At 36.5% G+C, this 21639-nt stretch overlaps 1 protein-coding gene across 5 annotated transcripts in view; it reads left to right on the forward strand.

Annotated features, from left to right (window-relative positions):
• The window catches only part of PPP2R3A (protein phosphatase 2 regulatory subunit B''alpha), a 150090-nt gene that overhangs the window by 30408 nt on the left and 98043 nt on the right, over positions 1–21639 (forward strand). For all 5 annotated transcript variants that reach the window (XM_079155007.1, XM_079155008.1, XM_079155009.1 and 2 more), the window contains one exon: positions 12181–14602. In XM_079155007.1, coding sequence (XP_079011133.1) covers positions 12614–14602 — 1989 coding nt within the window. In that variant the 5' untranslated portion in view covers positions 12181–12613. The remainder of the gene's footprint in view (positions 1–12180; positions 14603–21639) is intronic.

Genomic DNA, 21639 nt, shown 5'->3' on the forward strand with positions numbered 1-21639 from the left:
CAAAATGTTAAACAATAACAGATGTTATAAAGAATTATTTCATCCAATGATAAAATATGGAGTTAGGTGTATTCTGATACAGAAGTAAATTCAGGAGATAGTCTTAGGTTAAAGTAAGTTGTGGTATACCTGATATGGTCCATGTTTTATAAATATATATTTGTAAATTTTATGTGTGTGTTCATGTGTGATGCTGGAGATCAAAGCCAGGGCTTCACACATGCTAGGCAGGCACACTACCACTAAGCTCATTCTGCATCCTCATTTGTGAATTTTTATAAGAATGTAAAATATTTCCATAAAAATATTAGCAGTGGTTATTTCTGAATGGTGACATCAGAAATTAATTTTTACAAATGAATGTGGCCTTTTCTGAAAATGAGCAAAATGGGAAAAAAACAGAAGGTCCACCCTGTGTCCCTGCTAGCTGCTGTGCTTGCCTCTGTCATTGCCCTCATTAAAGAGTGGCGTAAAGACCATCACCCTGGATTATTGAACATCATTCTTTCAGGGCCTGGTGCAAAGTAGAAAATGTTTGATGAATAAATTAGAGCAAAAACAGCAATAGCATTTAGTGAGCATTTCCTGTATCCTAGGCATTGTTCTTTGAATTTGATATATGTTAATCCTCATGAAATGAATATTCTTATTTTCTCCATTTTGCAGTTGGAACAGACTGACATAGTTAATTTGTTTTCATAAGGCAGCACGGTTACAAGTGGCAGGACTGGGATTCAAATTCATGCAGTCTGACTTCCACGTAGACAAAGGATAGCATCTTGGCTCTGAGTTAGGTTGTATTCCTGATTGGGATTTCTGATTAGATTTCTAGGATTTTATATGGACATTAATTGAATTATATAGTCTGAATTAAAAGGCAGAGTTTAAAACTGCAAGTCTGAACCAAGTACCAGGAAAGTAATATTCACTTTTTGGCATTTTTTTAAAAAAACTCAAATCATTTTAAATTGTAGACTTCTCATTGATAGTTGGAGTCACCCTTTGGAGTCTGGCTTTCTGCTGTTTATGTCCTTTTAAAGTGTGAACTCAAGGCCCTAAATTTGTAGTTACTTCACATTTTCTTCTACCTTTTTTCTTTCTCAGTAATATAACTCAAAATAGACAAGTCAGATTTTGTTTTTAAAACCTACCAACCTTCATTATTGCTATATCTTTTTTTCTTCACATTTGTTTTTTTTTAAAAAAATGTTTTTAATTTGTAGATGGACGCAGTACCTTTATTTTATTTATGTGGTGCTGAGAATTGAACCCAGCACCTCACGCATGCAAGGCAAGTGCTCTACCACTGAGTTACCACCCAGCCTCATATTTGCTTTTAAAGAATTTCTGAAAGTTGCTTTCCTTTTATCTAGAACTGCTTTAATATGGTAAACCCCTAACTTTATGTGTCTGTAGCAAAAGGTTAAACAGGTGTTTCTCCAAGAAGATATGGTACTAGTCAATTAACATATGAAAAGATGTTCAAAATCATTAGCCATTAAGGAAATGTAAGTTAAGCTGCAATAAAATAACACATACACCCATTAGATTGGCTTAAATAGAAAATACCAAATATACGCATATGGAATCTACCATGTTCCTTATATATTTGCTAAGAATGTAAAATGATACAGCACTCTGGTAAGCAGTTTGGTACTTTCTTGCAAAGTTGGAGATATATTTATCATAAAACCCAACAATCAAACCTGTAAATATTTACTCTAGAAAAATGGAAATAGTATTCACACAAAAACCCATGCAGTAACGTTCATAGCAGTTTTATTTATAATGGCCCAAACCTGACATAACATAAAGACCGTTTAATAGATGAATGGGTAAACCAACAGTGGTATGTTTGTGTGTATGTGTGTGTGTTTGTGTGAATATATACACACACATACATACATACCACTGTTTACCTATTCGTACTCGTATTATTTTATATCTCCATAAAATGGAGTACTGCTCAGCAGTAAAAAGGGATGAAATTTTGATATATCTGACAGTGTGAAATATTGAGAGAAGTCAATTTCAAAAGGTTACATACTATATAATTCCATAGAAAATATTTTAGGAATGGGGCTGTGGGCTCAGTGGGAGAGTACTTGCCCAGCATGCGCAAGGCCCTGGTTTCAATCCCCAGTACAGAAAAAAAAATTTTTTTTTCAGTAACATGTTATAGCAATGGAGAACAGATCAGTGTTTGCCAGAAACTCTGGTTGGGGTCAACTTGTGACTTCAAAAGGGTAGTATGAGGAGCTTTGGGGGGATGATGGAATAGCTTTATATTCTGATTGTGATAATAATTGTTATAAAAGAGTGAGAGGAAAGAATAAGTGAGTACATGGAAACTATTGAAATCCAAATAAGTTCTGTGGTTAGTAGTACTAATGTCAGTTTACTGATTTGGATCATTGTACTGCATTGATGTAGAAATTATCACTGGAGAAAACTGGGGAAAGGGTTCACAGGAACTCTGTACTATTTTTGCCACTTCAGTGTGAGTCTCAAATAATTTCGCAATTCATCCAGGTATGGTAGCACATGCCTGTAATCCCAGTAACTCAGGAAGCTGAAGCAGGAGGATCACAAGTTCAAGGCCAACCTCAGCAACTTAGTGAGACCTTGTCTCAAATAAAAAAACCACTGGGTGGGGGGCGATCCAAGATGGCGGACTAGAGGGTAACTGCATCTCCTGTCGCTCCAGAACCCAGGATTCAAGAAGGGGAAGCATTGAGAGACTCGTACTAAAATAGAGCCACCGGGTGAGTCTTCTCCACTGGGTGAAGCTCAGCCCGGGTGGCAGGCCCAGATAGGGGCGGCTTCTCAGAGCAGGGCAGGGCACCTAGAGTCTTCCCCAGGTAGCCCTGTTCCCTCCAGCGACTGGCCCCTTCCACATGGCCAGCTTCACGGAGCAGGCCCCCTAGTGAGAGCCTTTCTGCACAGAACCAGCTCCAAGTCCCAGAGCCAGCGGCGAGCTCCAGCCCACAGGCAGCTTCAGGGATCAGGACAGGGCAGCCAGGGATTTCCCCAAGCAGCCCTGCTCCCTCCGATGGCAGGCTCCTTTCACAGCTAGCTTCTCGGAGCAGACCGCCCAGTGAGAGCCTTTCCGCACAGAGCCAGCTCCAAGCCCTGGAACCGGTAGTGGACTAGGGGCAGGGTTCTTCGGAAGCACTGCATTGTCAAGTTCCTTCAAGACTTCAGGCTACTGAAGGCTGGGAGGTGATACACTGGAAATCTACAGGGACACTATAAGCCAATAGAGGAAATCTGCAATATCAGAGTCCCACTGACATCTGACCAATATGAGAAAACAAGGGAAGAAAATGTCCCAAACAAACCTAGATACTACATCAATAAAACCCAAAGACAGCACAGCAGAAGAAATGTCAGAAAGGAGTTCAGAATGTACATAATTAAAACAATCAGGGAAGCAAACGAGGAGATGAAAGAGCAAATGCAGGCATTGAAGGAGATGAAAGAGCAAATGCAGGCATTAAATGATCGCACCAGTCAACAGTTAAAAGAGCAGATATGGGAAGCAAGAGATCATTTGAATAAAGAGTTAGAGATACTGAAAAAGAAAAATAACAGAAATCCTTGAAATGAAGGAAACAATAAACCAAGTTAAAAACTCCATAGAAAGCATAACCAATATGATAGAACACCTGGAAGACAGAACCTCAGACATTGAAGACAAAATATTTAATCTTGAAAACAAAGTTGACCAAACAGAGAAAATGGTAAGAAATCATGAACAGAATCTACAAGAATTACGTATGGGATATCATGAAAAGGCCAAATTTAAGAATTATTGGGATTGAGGAAGGCTTAGAGAAACAAACCAAAGGAATGAGCAATCTATTCAATGAAATTATATCAGAAAATCTACCAAATCTGAAGAATGAAATGGAAAACCAAGTACAAGAGGCTCATAGGACTCCAAATATACAAAATTACAACAGACCCACACCAAGGCACATTATTATGAAAATACATAACATACAAAATAAAGACAGAATTGTAAAGGCCGCGAGAGAAAAGAATCAAATTATATTCAGGGGGAAACCAATAAGAATATTAGCAGATTTTTCAATCCAGACCCTAAAAGCTAGAAGGGCCTGGAACAACATTTACCAAGCCCTGAAAGAAAACGGATGCCAACCAAGAATCTTATACCCAGCAAAACTTACTTTCAGATTTGATGACGAAATAAGATCCTTCCATGATAAACAAAAGCTAAAGGAATTTACAAAAAGAAAGCCGGCATTACAGAACATTCTCAGCAAAATATTCCATGAGGAAGAGATGAAAAACAACGATGCAAATCAGCTACGGGAGGAACTAGCCTAAAGGAATAGCCAAATAAAGGAGAAACCAAATCATGTCAAAAAACAAAAATGAGTCAAATGACTAGGAATACAAATCATATCACAATAATAACCCTGAGTGTTAATGGCCTGAACTCATCAATCAAAAGACATAGACTGGAAGATTGGATTAAAAAGAAAAATCCAACAATATGCTGCCTGCAAGAAACTCATCTCATAGAAAGAGATACCCATAGACTAAAGGTGAAAGGATGGGAAAAAACATACCATGCACACGGACACAGCAAAAAAGCTGGAGTATCCATCCTCATTTCAGATAATGTGGACTTCAAGCCAAAACTAGTCAGAAGGGATAAAGAAGGACATTACATACTGCTTAAGGGAAGCATAAATCAGCAAGACATAACAATCATAAATATCTATGCCCCGAACATTGGCTCATCCATGTACATCAAACAAATCCTTCTCAATTCCAGAAGTCAAATAGACCACAACACAATAATACTAGGCGATTTTAAGACACCTCTCTCACCGCTGAATAGATCGTCCAAACAAAAATTGAATAAAGAAACCATAGATCTCAATAACACAATCAACAATTTAGACTTAACCGACTTATATAGAATATATCATCCAACAAAGAACGAATACACTTTCTTCTCAGCAGCACACGGATCCTTCTCTAAAATAGACCATGTTTTATGCCACAAAGCTACTGTTAGCAAATACAAGAAGATAGAGATACTACCTTGTACTCTATCAGATCATAATGGATTGAAATTAGAAATAAATGACAGAATAAAAAACAGAAACTTCTCCAATACTTGGAGATTAAATAATACACTATTATATGATGAATGGATAACAGAAGACATCAGAAGGGAAATTAAAAAATTCTTAGAAGTAAACGAGAACAAAGACACATCATATCAAAACCTCTGGGACACTATGAAAGCAGTACTTAGAGGAAGATTTATTTCATGGGGCGCATTCAACAAAAGAAGTAGAAATCAACAAACGACTTAACACTACAGCTCAAAGCCCTAGAAAAAGAAGAGCAGACCAACGCCAAAAGTAGTAGAAGACAGGAAATAGTTAAAATCAGAGCCGAAATCAACAATATTGAAACAAAAGAAACAATCGGAAAAATTAACAAAATAAATAGTTGGTTCTTTGAAAAAATAAACAAAATTGATAAACCCTTAGCCACACTAACAAAGAGAAAGAGGGAGAAAACTCAAATTACTAAAATTCGGAATGAACAAGGAAATATCACAACAGACACGAGTGAAATACAAAATATAATTAGACGCTATTTGGAAAATCTATACTCCAACAAAACAGAAAAACCTCGAAGACATCAACAAGTTTCTAGAGACATATGAATTACCTAAACTGAACGAGGAGGACATACACAACTTAAATAAATCAATTTCAAGCAATGAAATAGAAGAGGTCATCAAAAGCCTACCAACAAAGAAAAGTCCAGGACCAGAAGGGTTCTCAGCCGAGTTCTACAAAACCTTTAAAGAAGAGCTCATTCCAATACTCCTCAAAGTATTCCATGAAATAGAAGAGGAGGGAACCCTCCCAAACTCATTCTATGAAGCCAATATCACCCTGATACCTAAACCAGACAGAGATACATCAAGGAAAGAAAATTTCAGACCAATATCCTTAATGAACATTGACGCAAAAATTCTCAACAAAATTTTAGCAAATTGCATACAAAAATATATTAAAAAGATAGTGCACCACGATCAAGTGGGTTTTATCCCAGGGATGCAAGTTTGGTTCAACATCCGGAAATCAATAAATGTCATTCACCATATCAACAGACTTAAAGTTAAGAATCACATGATTATTTCAATAGATGCAGAAAAAGTATTCAATAAAATACAGCATCCGTTCATGCTCAAAACACTAGAAAAAATTGGGGTAGTGGCAACATTCCTTAACGTTGTAAAGGCCATCTACGCTAAGCCCATGGCCAATATCATTCTAAATGGTGAAAAACTGAAAGCATTCCCCCTAAAAACTGGAACAAGGCAGGGATGCCCTCTTTCACCACTTCTAGTCAACACCATCCTTGAAACTCTAGCCAGAGCAATTAGGCAAACCAAAGAAATTAAAGGGATACGAATTGGAAAAGAAGAACTCAAACTATCCCTGTTTGCTGATGACATGATTATATATTTAGAGGAACCTGGAAATTCCACCAGAAAACTTATAGAACTCATAAGTGAATTCAGTAAAGTAGCAGGTTACAAGATCAATGCTCATAAATCCAATGCATTTTTATACATAAGTGATGAATCTTCAGAAAGAGAAATTAGGAAAACTACCCCATTCACAATAGCATCGAAAAAATTAAAACACTTGGGAATCAATCTCACAAAAGAGGTGAAAGACCTCTACAACAAGAACTACAGAACACTAAAGAAAGAAAGTAAAGAAAACCTTAGAAGATGGAAAGATGTCCCATGTTCTTGGATTGGCAGAATTAATATTGTCAAAATGGCCATACTACCAAAAGTGCTATACAGATTCAATGCAATTCCAATTAAAATCCCAATGATGTACCTTACAGAAATAGAGCAAGCAATTATGAAATTCATCTGGAAGAATAAAAAAAAAACAGAATAGCTAAAGCAATCCTCAGTAGAAAGAGCAAAGCAGGGGGTATCGCAATACCAGATCTTCAACTCTATTACAAAACAATTGTAACAAAAACGGCATGGTATTGGTACCAAAATAGACAGGTAGATCAATGGTACAGAATAGAGGACATGGACACAAACCCAAATAAATACAATTTTCTCATACTAGACAAAGGGGCCAAAAATATGCAGTGGAGAAAAGATAGCCTCTTCAACAAATGGTGCTGGGAAAACTGGAAATCCATGTGCAACAGAATGAAATTAAACCCCTATCTCTCATCCTGCACAAAACTCAACTCAAAATGGATCATGGACCTCAGAATCAGACCAGAGATTCTGCATCTTATAGAAGAAAAAATAGGTCCAAATATTCAACTTGTTGGCTTAGGATCAGACTTCCTTAACAGGACTCCCATAGCACAAGAAATAAAAGCAAGAATCAATAACTGGGATAGAGTCAAACTAAAAAGCTTTCTCTCAGCAAAGGAAACTATCAGTAATGTGAAGAGAGAGCCTACAGAGTGGGAGAATATCTTTGCCACTCATACTTCAGATAGAGCGCTAATTTCCAGAATATATAAAGAACTCAAAAACTCTACACCAAGAATACAAATAATCTAATCAACAAATGGGCTAAGGAAATGAACAGACACTTCACAGAAGAAGATCTACAAGCAATCAACAGATATATGAAAAAATGTTCACCATCTTTAGTAATAAGAGAAATGCAAATCAAAACTACGCTAAGATTCCATCTCGCCCCAATTAGAATGGTGATTATCAAGAACACAAGCAACAATAGGTGTTGGCGAGGATGTGGGGAAAAAGGTACACTCTTACATTGCTGGTGGGGTTGCAAATTAGTGCAACCACTCTGGAAAGCAGTATGGAGATTCCTCAGAAAGCTTGGAATGGAACCACCATTTGACCCAGCTATCCCACTCCTTGGCCTATACCCAAAGGACTTAAAATCAGCATACTACAGAGATACAGCCACATCAATGTTCATATCTGCTCAATTCACCATAGCCAGATTGTGGAACCAACCTAGATGTCCTTCAATTGATGAATGGATAAAGAAACTGTGGCATATATATACAATGGAATATTTCTCCACCATGAAGAATGATAAAATTATGGCATTTGCAAGCGAATGGATGAAATTGGAGAATATCATGCTAAGTGAGATAAACCAATCTCAAAAAACTAAAGGACGAATGATCTCGCTGATAAGCAGATGATGACATATAATGGGGGGTGGGAGGGGTTAGCGTTAGCGTTAGGGTTAGGGTTAGGTTTAGGGTTAGGGTTAAGGAGGGTGGTAAGAATGGAGGAAGGAAGGACTGTATAGAGGGAAAAGGGGTGGGAGGGGTGGGGGAAGGGAAAAAAATAACAGAATGAATCAAACAACATTACCCTATGTAAATTTATGATTACACAAATGGTATGCCTTGACTCCATGTACAAACAGAGAAACAACATGTATCCCATTTGTTTACAATAAAAAAAAAAACCACTGGGGATTAACTCAATGGTAAAGCACCCCTGGGTTCAATTCTAAGTAGCTCTGCCCCCAAGAAAAAGATTTCACAGTTTAAAAGCTTTTTAAAATAAATAAATAAAACTTAGTTCTTAAGTTGCCTTAGGCACATTAAAAGTGATCCCATGTGGCTAATTATAGCCATACAAGGTAGTGTAGATGAATATTTCCATCAACTCAGGAAGTTTTATTGGACAGTGTATGTTCTCTGTATTTCACATTCCAAAATAATCCGAATGCTTTCTTGTACTTTCTGTTATGATACCTTATTAACCAGTTGTTTTGGCTTAGGAAAATATTTCACCTCTTTACTTTCTGAAATTTCAGAGAAAAACACTTGTTATGTCAGTTTAAGAATTTATCTGATACATGTTTAATGCATAATTGGATATTTAAAATTTTCAACACTCATGTTTTTTGCCTCTGGACCTGTTTGTATTAGGAAGTAGTCCTAATATCTCTCATAAAGTTATCCTACTATACTTTCTCAGTATTATTCTTTGTGTTTATTTTCCCTTTTGTCCTTACCCAAAAGCTCTTTAAAATTTTTATATTTCTAAAAAAGTTGCTGTTTCTTCCCTGTGTTCTAGGTGTACATCTTTTGAAAACATGATTCCTTCGTTGCCATATTCTCATCTTTTGTTCCATAATATTTTTTCCTCTTTGTCTTCTTTGTATTTTCACCTCAGAATTACCGGGTACCTCCTTTATTATGGAACTTCTCTCTTCTTCAACTTTATCCATCCTGAGTATATCTAGTTTTATAGTTTTATATAAGCCACCACCTGAGATTTAAAGACAAGGAAGTGGAGGATTAGATAATAGTTCAAGATCCATTCACGTAACAACAAAGTTAAGACACTAAGAAATAGATGAATACAGTGTGACCCCGCTGAAGAAAACCACAAAGATAGAGGTAAACAAATATTAGATTAAGGCTTATATCTTTTTTGGATAGAAAATCTGAATATTATAATGATGTCAATGTTCCTTCAAAATAATCCATAAATTTATTTATAATCAAGTTCCAGCAGGATTTGTCTTGAAATTGACAGTTCAACAATTTATCTGTAAGATCATGGAAGACGATCTAGAGAGTTAAAAAGAATCATAATTAGGGAAAGGGAGCATTGCCAGGGGTAGTAGAACTTAATAAGGCAACAGTAATGTAGTAGTGTAGTACTGGCACAAAAACAGTTTTCACTGGATCCAAGGAACAGCAATTAGTTTAACTAGTAAAAGAATTCAACACAAGATCCTTCATGAATTAATTTTGTTCATCATTTCTGTAATTCACAGATCCCTAATAGTAAATGTGTAAAGGTCAAGGATAAACAATTTACCACACAATATAAAAAGCAAAATAAAATTTTCTAGAATTAAAGAGATAAAATATAAAAATAATGAGGTTGTATTTCTCATTAAATAAGTAAAGATTTTTATTGTCAAAACACCAGTGCTGGTGATGGCACAGTAAAACTTATACTCTCTTTCATTGCTTTCATTGTCTCTTTTCTATCATTGCCTTATTGTGCCCTTTTGTTTTTTTTGTACTGGGGATGGAACTCAGGGGCACTCAGCCCCTGAGCCACATCCCCAGCCCTATTTTATATTTTATTAAGAGACAGGGCCTAACTGAACTGTTTAGTGCCTCACGGTTGTTGAGGCTGGCTTTGAATTTTTGATCCTCTTGCCTCAGCCTCCCGAGCTGTTGGGATTACAGGTGTGCTCCAATGCACACGTGGCCTCTTTATTTCGCCATTCTTGATTCAACAGTGTTGCACATTCTGTCCTTGAGTAAATCATGATGGCTGTACCTTTGAAAAAATACAGCACCCAAACATCTTCACTGTGAGTTATCCTGGTCCAAGCCCCCCAGCCTTCTTTCCTGGATCATTACAGTAGTGCCAAACTTGTTTCCCTCCTTCTTGCTTCTCTGCATCTTTCAACACAGCAGCCAAAACTCACCAACTTAAAATGTAAGTCTGATTATGTCATTCCTCTACTCAGTTAGCCATCATTTGTTTCCTGATTCTCTCAGAGTTAAGGCCAATTTCATTATAGTGATCTATAGACCTTGTATGATACAGACTTCCACCTTTCCTGTCTGACTTTTATGTCCCACCCTGTCCCCCTTGCTTTCTCAGCTCCAACAACGTTAGTCTCTTTCTAGTAAATGAAGCATGCTCCCACCTCAGGGCCTTTGTACTTAGTTATTCTGCCTGAGATGGATTTACCTGATAATACCTCCTTGACCTGCTCCCTGTCTTCTTTCAAGTCTCTGTTCAAGATGTCAATGAGGGCTGGGGTTGTGGCTCATTGGTGGAGCCCTTGCCTTGAATGCATAGGGCACTGGGTTCAGTCCTCAGCACCACATAAATAAAATAAAGACCTTGTGTCCATCTACAACTAAAAAACTAAAAAATAAAAAGATGTCAGTGAGGTCTTTCTTGACTTCTCTTTATAAAATAGCACCTTCCAACTATACTTTTCCCTGCTTAATTTTTCTCCATAACATTTATCAACACAAGTAAGTTGTATGCCTATTTACATGTTATTTTTCTTTTTCCAACTAGATTGTCAGCTCTATAAAGACAGAGACTTTGTTTTATTGTCTGCCATATCAGTTAGAGCCTGGTAGATAGTAGACACTTAGTATTTGTTGATTGAATGGGTACCTCAATAAAATCGTTATGGAAAGCAACTGTAACATGTTCTGAAAGCCATTTTTTTTTTTTTTTAATGTAGGAGAATGATTAAGTTCTATCCACTTAATGAAGAGAGAGAAATATCTGTTTTGGACAGGGTCTGAGGGGCTAGGAAACTAAAAGAGCACAACTATTAAATTATTAGACTTGTTAATACAAGCACACATGTGCAACAGCTACTGACACTGATGGTTACCAAACCTCAAGAACAGTATTAAAGGCTGCTTTTTCTAAAGAAAAAATGATAGAATAATTTCCAAGTACAAAGGAAGTTTCAAAATCATGAACAGACACTATGTATTGGCAGTCTTTGATTAGACTAGGTTGATGGAAGCAAAAGGTTAATACAGGGGAATAATGAAAATACAGTTATAGGTGGATGAGAATAGATGGTAAAGGGCTTGAAAGTAAAAGAGATAGAACTTGCCGGGCACTGTGGCACATGCTTGTAATTCCAGTGGCTGAGCAGGAGAATCTCAAGTTCAAAGCCAATCTCAGCAATGGCAAGGCACTAAGCAACTTAATGAGACCTGTCTCTAAATAAAATACAAAGTAGGGCTGGGGATGTGGCTCAGGGGCTGAGTGCCCCTGAGTTCATTCCCTGGTACCCCCCACCAAAAAAATGTATGAATTATTGAGCTTTGAAGGACAAGAAAACTGTCCAAAGCTGAGGTTAGTGACATGTAAGGAAGCGTAGAGAGTGGGATAAGGAATATCAACAGGAAGGCAGATGCAACAGAGCAGAGTTGAGGTGATCCTGTTCTCAGTAGTAAAGAGGGAAGAGGGTGACAAAGGCCTATATTGAACATCAGCAGTCAGTGATGTGGTAGAGAATAGCGCTTAGTGATTAACTGCATATGGAATGCAAAGAAAGAGGAAATAAATGTTCTTGTATTAAGAAATCACATTTCCTTTTTAATTGTTTTCTTCTTTTATTATAGGTTTCTCTATACAGAAAATGGATTATTTAAACCTTTGGAGAACTCAATTAACACAATCCTTCTACACTCCCAACTAAGATTTATGAAAGTAAATTTATGACAATAAATTTTCTCATTATGGAACTGCTGAAGAACTAAAAGAAGATATTCTTTCATAAAAACAATATTATCATATTACTAAATAAAACTAAAAAGCACAATTATTAAATTATTAGACTTGTTAATACAAGCACACATGTGCAACAGCTACTGACACTGATGGTTACCAAACCTCAAATTTAAAGGGTTCCCCTTCATGGGAAAACTCATATAGTTTCAAGAAACCACTGAACATTGTCATTAAATATATTTTCAGCTGAGTGTCATTTAAAAGAATTTTCTTGAAACGAGTTCTAGAACGTTCCAAGCCCCACCACTAAGTGGATTTGGTATTATGGCAGCAACTTACAGACTTGTAGTTAGTACTGTGAACCACTATAGCAGTGTGGTGATAGACCGACGTTTTGAACAAGCTATACATTATTGCACTGGAACCTGCCACACCTTCACACATGGAGTTGACTGCATTGTGGTACACCATAGTGTTTGTGCAGACCTCTTACACATCCCTGTGTCTCAGTTCAAAGATGCAGATCTGAACTCTGTGTTTCTACCCCATGAAAATGGACTTTCCTCTGCTGAAGGTGACTATTCACATCAGGCCCTCCCAGGCATACCCAGAGTCAAGAAAGCATCTGCATTTCAGAATACCTATAACTTAAAAGACATTGCCGGAGAAGCAATCAGTTTTGCCAGTGGGAAAATAAAAGAATTTTCCCTTGAAAAACTCAAAAACTCTAACCATACAGCTTACAAAAAGGGAAGAAAAGTTAAGTCTGACTCATTTAATAGGCGATCAGTTGACTTTGACTTACTCTGTGGTCATTATAACAATGATGGGACCTCCCCATCCTTTGGTTTACTCCGGAGTTCCTCAGTTGAGGAAAAATCTTTGTCCCATAGAAACTCACTTGATGCAAACCTGACTTCCATGTTTTTTCAGAACTTCTCTGAAGAAGACCTGGTTACTCAGATTTTGGAAAAACATAAGATAGATTCTTTTTCTTCTGGAACAGACATAAAAATGTGCTTGGACATTTTACTGAAATGCTCTGAGGATTTGAAAAAATGCACAGATATCATAAAACAGTGCATAAAGAAAAAGTCAGAAGGTAACATTAATGAAGGAAGTGGTAGTGACACAATTTCTAGCTCCGAAACTGTCTATATGAATGTAATGACCAGGTTAGCGTCTTATCTGAAAAAGTTACCATTTGAATTCATGCAGTCTGGGAATAACGAGGCCATAGATTTCACAGAACTGGTCAATAATATGCCTACCTTACAACTGACTCCCTTTTCCCCAATATATGGCTCTGAACAGCCTCCTAAATATGAAGATGTTGTCCAGCTCTCAACCCCTGATTCTGCACAATTTCATACTCTTGAATTGCAAGATGATAAGCATAACTCTAGGATAACAGACACTATAAAAGCCATTCCAAACACAAATTCCTTATATAGCTTGGAAGTAAATGATCCCAGAACTATAAAAACTCTCCAGCTTCAATCACTGTCATTAACCATGAACCCTTTAGAGAATGTTTCTCCTGGTGACTTAATGGAAACGCTTTATATTGAAGAAGAGTCAGATGGAAAGAAGGCATTATTAGATAAAGGACAAAGGACAGAGAATGGTACCAGTCAGGAATTGTTAAAGGTAAATGAACATAGAGCAGAATTTTCAGACAGTGGTACTCATCTTCAAAAATGCCCTGCATCAATGCAAAATGAAATTGGCAAGATATTTGAGAAACCAATTGTTCATCTACCTGAGGAAGATCCCAAATCAAAAGTTCCAAAAGTGGAAGCAGACCAGAGAGATTTTGTGAACCCTAATAGTCAGGAAGAGATAGATAAACTGTTAATGGATTTGGAATCATTTTCACAGAAAATGGAGACCTCTTTAAGACAGCCACTTGCCAAAGGTAAAAACTCCAGTCCTCTAAATATTCATAGTCATTTGACTGGTCAAATCTCTGTAGATCTTGAGCCTAAATCTAAAGTGTCTTCACCTGTGGAAAGAGTCTCACCTTCCTGTCTAACAAGGATTATTGAAAACAATGGACACAAAATAGAAGAAGAGGATCGAGCCCTCTTACTACGAATCCTGGAAAGCATTGAAGACTTTGCTCAAGAACTAGTTGAATGTAAATCAGGCAGAGGGAGTCTATCACAAGAAAAGGAAATGATGCAGATTCTACAGGAAACCTTGACGAATTCCTCCCAGACCAATTCGTCAGTCTGTAGAAGTCCTGTTAGTGATAAAGCTAAAGACACTACTTCAGTGGTTTTGATTCAGCAGACACCAGAGGTGATCAAGGTAAGATTCAACAATCTTGAGTGCTGAGAAGTCTCCAAAGAAGTGTTTTAGTGTTTGCAAATTTTAGAAACAAAAACTTTTTGTTTACTGTTTCATTTTGTATACTAAGAATGATCTTACTCGGTTCAGTAAGTAAAAAACATAGACTTTACAGTGAAGCAGTCTGGCTTCAGCTGCCCTCTGTATGCTTCATCTTCTTTGATGCAAATCCATGAGCAAAGAAGTATCTTCTTGTATATAGTAGAAATAGTGAGGATCCTAGACAATATATGTGAAGCATAAGCATTGTAGTATAAGGCTTATACAAAGTGAGCATTTAACAGTCCTTCTCCTTCCCAGTCAACCAAGAGATCAGTCCTTATTCATGCCTTTGTAGACTCTTATAAAGTGCAGAGTAGGGTACAAGAGAGGACATGACTCTTAAAGAACTTAAAATCTGGTTGGGGAGACAAAACTAACATTCCTGAAATAATACATGAACATGTATCTGAAAGTATTAATAGTGCATAGATCTTCAAAAAAGGTTAAGGTTAGAATATATGAAATTTGCTTCCCCATGCAAGTGATAATAAATATTCATCTAGAATCAGAGGTATTTTCAAAAGAGTTTGAATCTATCCTGATACTGGTAACCCAGAAAAGCAATTATCTGCCCACTTACATGTATGTGTCTCTTAAGAAGATTATTCCTTGTTCATTTCAAAAGTCTATAGGTTAGCAGAGAGCTCTTTGTCACTTCATTCAAGGACCCAGACTGATAGAGGATCCATATTCTTACTGTTTCTCCATTTCCCTATCTGGGGTATGTGATTTATGAGTTCACTGGAGCACGGGGAAGAAAGGGATGATTTTTATTTTTTAACTATCTCATCCCAGACATGGCACTGTTCACTTCAGCTCTTACTCCAGGTCTTCCAACCTAAAACCTGGGAACATACAGAAACACTTAAGACTATTTGGTAAGGATTATCTCTACCACATGTTGACATGTGTGGATTCACAGACATAAAGCCAAATTAACAAAAACAAGTTGTAAAATAACGAGTTATTTTGAGATAGGTGCATTTGTGTAAAAAGTATAAAGAAACACATGGATACACCAAATACAATGTTTAAAACAGTGGTTAAACCTGGGTAAGGAAAATATGCAACCAAAGAAGAGTATGTCAGGGGACCTCAGAAGTATTTGTGATGTTCTCTTTCATAATCTGGGTAGTATAGCCATAAGTATTTTGTTGTAATATTTATGCCTTTTGTATATTCTTTAATGTTGCATAGTAAATTTTTAAAAATTGGGTATTAGAGGTAGCATATATGTGACCAAATTAAAAATCAAGTTATATATTATTTTAGCCTTCTCATTAAAAATTTCATTTGAGCAGGAAAAAGGGCATATTGTGATCAGATGGATGACTTTTACTCAGTAGGTTTTCTGCATATTTTTAGTTGCCAGTGACATTTAAGTTTAAAACAATGCATACCTTAAGTTGTTAAATGATGATTTGGGTCTAAATATCCTCAGGTATTCACTGAGCATTTCTGTAAAATCTCTGTGTGAATCTCATTTGTGTTTTCACAAATTTTAATCTCTTTAATTAACTTAGGTCATCACAGAAAGCAAAACTGAAGGAATTACAAACATTAAGGAAAAAATCCTTTCATATTCACAGGCAATATTAATGTGCTTAATATTTTATAAGGGAAAGAAAATATCTGGTTAGCAACCCCCAAATGATAATAATGTCCTAAGAGCTACCAGTTGTTATGAGCTAAAGCATGCTAAGACATGTAGATATATGTCACTAATTTCCCCATAATAATCTGTCTGTCCATTAAAATAAAAATGTTCCACCTTCTTGGTGACCTATTCCACATCTTCATAATCAGTAACCAGAAACTTCTATTGTGATACAGCATTTTGAATTTTATTCAACCCTCTTCCCCCATTATCTCCTGTGAAAGAAGGAGATAGCTGGGGAGTAGGTCCCCATTGATACCCCCAATCTTTGTCTCGCTACTTAAAATGCCACACTGAAATCTACATGAACTTCCCAGTTTTTTACAACTACAGACTGAAACTAGAATCTTATGAATATGCTGTCTCTCAACATTCTTTTAAGTGAGTTCCAACCATAATAGAATAACATTTGAAAAGATTTCTGCTTGATAAAGATTGAAAAAATTATTAATTAAAAGCTAATTTTAAAGAGAAAGGTAGGGACTAAGGCTGTAGCTCAGTGGTAGAGCACCTGCCTAGCATGTGTGAGGAACTGGGTTCAATCCTCAGCACCACATAAAAATAAATAAATAAAATAAAGGTACTCTCTCCATCTACAACTAAAAATTTTAAAAGAGAGAGAAAGGCAATATAAGATGTTTCATTTAGGCAAGTGCTTAATGCAAAAAGGCAAATCATTCTTTCTGGATTCAGTTGCCTCTCCTTTTTCTTTTAATCTTCTCATGAAATGTTTTATTGTTATTGTTGTAGATGAACATGATACCTTTATTTTATTTATTTTTATGTGGTGCTGAGGATCCAACCTAGAGCCTCACACATGCTAAGCAAGCAAGCACTCCCCCACTGAGCTACAGCCCCAGCCCTCATAAATGTCTTTAAATCAGGAGCTGACAGACTTTCTGTGAAAGACTAAGCAGTAAGTATTTTAGTCTTTGTGTGCAGCAACTCTTCTTTGTATTTTTTCTCTCTTTTTTTCTTTTTAACAATTATTTAAAAATGTAAAACTGGCCTTAGCTCCAAGACTGAACAGAAATAGATAGTGGGCCAGATTTGGCCCATGGACTATAGTTTGTCAACATTTGTTTTAAGCAAATGGAAAAGTGTGATGAATGATATTAAAAGCACTCTTCTCACCTACCACATAGTTTTTATCTGATCATAATGTTTCACCATATTTGTTTTAGATCTCGGCTTTAGTGTTTTCATTATCATTACTGTTACAGTTTTTAAAAAAATCTCATACATAGTTGAAATCACTAGTCTACCTGTCAATCCTCTTTTTCCAGAAGTAGCTACTATCCTGGAGGTGTTGATCTCCTACAGGTTTTTATACAATATTGTTTTTCCTGGTTTTTATCCTTATATAGAGAGTGAACAAAGAGTAATAAGAAATAAAATGGAAGAGGTAAGTTAAGGCCAATTTATGAATGACCTCGTATACTATGCTAAAGAATTTATCTTTAAGGAGGGTGGGAAGCCAAAGAAGGCTTTTAAGCAGAAGAGTCACACAGTATGATATATTTTGAAAGAAAAGCCAATTTTAAACTAAGGCTTATTTTTTTCTTTTTGGACAGCTGAAAATTTACCACTTGTTCAAACATTTTAATTAATAGGGCATGCAGGCAGTACTTCTTATTATTTTTTTTTTAGTTGTCAATAGACCTTTATTTTTATTTATTTATATGCGGTGCTGAGAATCAAACCCGGTGCCTCACAATGATAGAGGCAAGCACTCTACCATTGTGCTATGACCCCCGCTCTGCAGGCAGTACTTCTAAATGACATTGATGATTATCCCTAAGAAAAAAGGTTGACTTGAGAGTATTATATGTCATTAATAACTTAATATGTATTTCAAAATAATTTCCTGAGAGCGAGCAGTGTTTGTTGTTCAAATATAATTGAAATTCAAACTTGTGCTGGGAAAGAGAGCCAAATAGAAAATTCTAGGAAGATTCTGAGAAATTGCAAAAAGGATATTGGCCTGGGTCAGAGGTCACAGTATGGTCCCATGGGCCAAATCCTGCCAGCTGCTGACAGGTCCACAGCCACACCTACCCACATGACCTGTGACTACTTCTGTGTTCTATCTGCAAAACTGAGTAGGAACAACAGAGACCCCAAAGTCTAAAATTCTTACTATCTGGCCATTTATATCAAAAGTTTACTGACTCCTGTATTATTGCTCTGTAGATCAGCAAAGCAGACTTTTGATAAGACTGTTTTGTTAAAGGTATTAGAAATCTTGGATATATCACAAAATTTTAATAGCAAAAAACAATAGCAATTCAAATAGTGAACTAATAGACAGAAAAGAGGTAAATAGCCAGGCAAGGTGGCACACATCTGTAAACCCAGACACTCAGGAGACTGAGGAGTGAGGATAGTAAATTCCAGACCAGCCTCAACAACTTAGGGATATACTGTCTCAAAATTTTTTAGAAAGGGAGGAGTGGAGAGATATACTCACTGGTAGAGCACCCCTAGGTTCATCCCCAGTACTGAGGAAAAAAAAAAAAAAAAGGTAAATAAGGCTAGGTGCAGTGGTATGTATTTGTAAGTCCTCATGTTTTAGTCAACTTTTTAGCTGCTGTGACCAAAAGACCTGACAAGAACAATTTTAGAGGAGGAAGTTTGTTGCTCACAGTTTCAGAGATCTTAGTTCATTAGATGATGAACCCCATAGCTCTCACCAGGTAGCAGAGAGGGAGTGACTTCTCTCACCAAGGACAAAATATATACCCCAAAGTCATGTCCCAAAGACCTACCTCCTCCAGCCACACCTTAATTGCCTAGGGTTACCACCCAGTTAATCCCTATCAGGGGATTAATGCACTGATTAGATTAAAACTCTCATAACCCAATCATTTCACCTCTAAACTTTCTTGCATTGTCTCACACATGAACTTTTGGGGGACACCTAATATTTAAACCGTAACACCCAGCAACTCTGGAGACTGAAGCAGGGGATGACTTTTTCAAAGTATATAAGTCCAGAGTAAATCTTTCATAAAGGATTCTGACCCTACTTGTTCTCTCTCCTCCTTAGTCACCATTAATCTCTTGACTTTTCCACGTACACCAACTTCTTTTTCATCCTGTGTTTAAATTCCCTTTCCTTTTTTCTGTCTTTGCACAAAATGTCACATTATCTCATGTATTGGTTAACAAATGAATCTTCGTACTGTACTTTTTTGCACAAAGCTTGCATGTGACAGGAGACGACCCTGTAGGTTCTAGACTAGCTAAGGCATGCAGAGGGACCTGCAAGTAAGTCAAACACAATAAGAGAACAGCTCATAGAGAAGGTGATATGGCTGAAGTCCAAAAGGATTTCATAATTACAAAATGAGTGAATTCTGAGGACATGTTTGACATGCAAAAAATGGAATAGTTTTAGAAAAATAAAACAATAAGATTCTATGCCAGTTTGTAATTCACATGCTACCTTAATTCTGTTTTATTTTTATCAGCAGATGGAATTACAGTCATTTTTAATCTGTTTTTAGATTTACAGGGCAATAGCATGTTAATAATCATATTAAAATAATAAACCCTAACTAATAAATCCTTAAAATTATTTATTTTTACTTAATTTTAGTGAAAACAAGAACACAGGTAAAAACTTCTGTTTCTACAATCAAAAGACTTGCAGGGAGGGCAGATTCTTCAAGGAAGAATTTAAAGTAAATTGAGAACATTACTTTTTATAAAAACTATAGTATTCAAGTCTAGTGAAACCTGATAGCTTTCAACTAAGAAAAAAACATATTTAGATTAGTAAAAAGTGAAAGCACCCAGAAACCACTTCGGACACAGGAACTCATGCAATAGATTTTATTAAGCAGATGGGGGGTTGGGGGCAATGAAAGAATGAATGTACACAAGCGAGAGTGAGGGAGAGAGAAAGAGTAGTCAAATTTCACAGGCTAATAACAGACCAATGACTGCCAAGAGTGTTCACAGGCTGACAAGTGGACCGATAGCTGGCTGGGATGTTCACAGACTGACAATCTGGGTTGTAAAATGGTGTGGGGGTGGGGGCAGAATACTGGCAGCAAGCTGAGCCAATAAAAAGTCCAATTAAAATCTTAATATTTTTAAAGAAAAGCTTTCTTAAGATTAAAAAGTAAAACTATTTTCAACATTTTGACAAGTAGAGAGAGACTTCAGTTGGACCTGTTTCAGTAGGGTGGTAAAGATCATTTATAGTTAATACAGTATTTATGCTTAGTTCACTACTATATCCTAAAAATCTAGACCAGTTACTGGCACTTAGTGGGTGCTCAGTAGATATTTGTTAATAATTGTCACTTTTATAGGATTTATATTTGTATATTTCATTTGTGTTTAGATTTTTCCTTATAAAACAACGTCATCCTTTTGTAAGAAGAAAAAATAACAGAAGTATTTTTTTCTAAGATACCCAAGGAAATTCCTCTATTTCAACCAGGATTGAACTCCTAAAACTAGGTCTTTCCTAGTACGACCATCTTCAGAAATTGGATAAAATTAACTGTGTAAACTGATTACTTCACAAGCTTAATTTTGCAACACTTTGCAATTTCACAACTTCATAAAACTGAGAGACAGATTCAGACCTTGAATCAAGAGTCCTACCATTTCTCCTGAGGTTACCACCAAGCAGTAACATCAAGACTAAATCTTACGGGTAGTTTTGTCACCCACTCTCACAGATCAACTTTCAGAGACCACGGATGAGGTGTTTGAATCCAAGAGGCATACTTCCATCAGCTGTTGTATTTCAAGCATTGTAATGCTAATTAACATCAGGATATCTTTGACCATCAGTTCAGCCTTCTGTTTTGATATCCGTGAATCCAGCTTTTACCCAAAATTATTGAGAAATCATTCTTATTCATGCCCCCCTCACCATTAACATGTCAATGAAGTAGAAACCCTTCACTCCTTCCAACTTGCTTTGAAACTTACTTTATTTATAGTCCAAAATTGAATTCTTATCTTTCTAATGAGCGAGCCATCTCCAACTGAAGTAATTTCTCAAGGAGAAAGGGAAGAAGAAAAGCAGACTAAGAAGGATGGAGAACTCCAGGAAAATAGAAATTACAGGAATCTTAAGATTTATGATACCTAATAATTTCAGGCTCTTCATTCTCTTTTGCTTCCTTAGATCCTTGATGTACATATACCCCAACTATCTGGAAGACTAAAAGGCAAAAATATTAGATTTGAGGGAGGGTTCTGTTATTAGTCATGGCATGTATTCTATCATTTGATAGAAGGCATTTCATATCATTTGATAGGAGGCAATTGAAAC

This window comes from Sciurus vulgaris (assembly GCF_902686455.1).
Source record: "Sciurus vulgaris genome assembly, chromosome: 10".
NCBI lineage: Eukaryota > Metazoa > Chordata > Mammalia > Rodentia > Sciuridae > Sciurus > Sciurus vulgaris.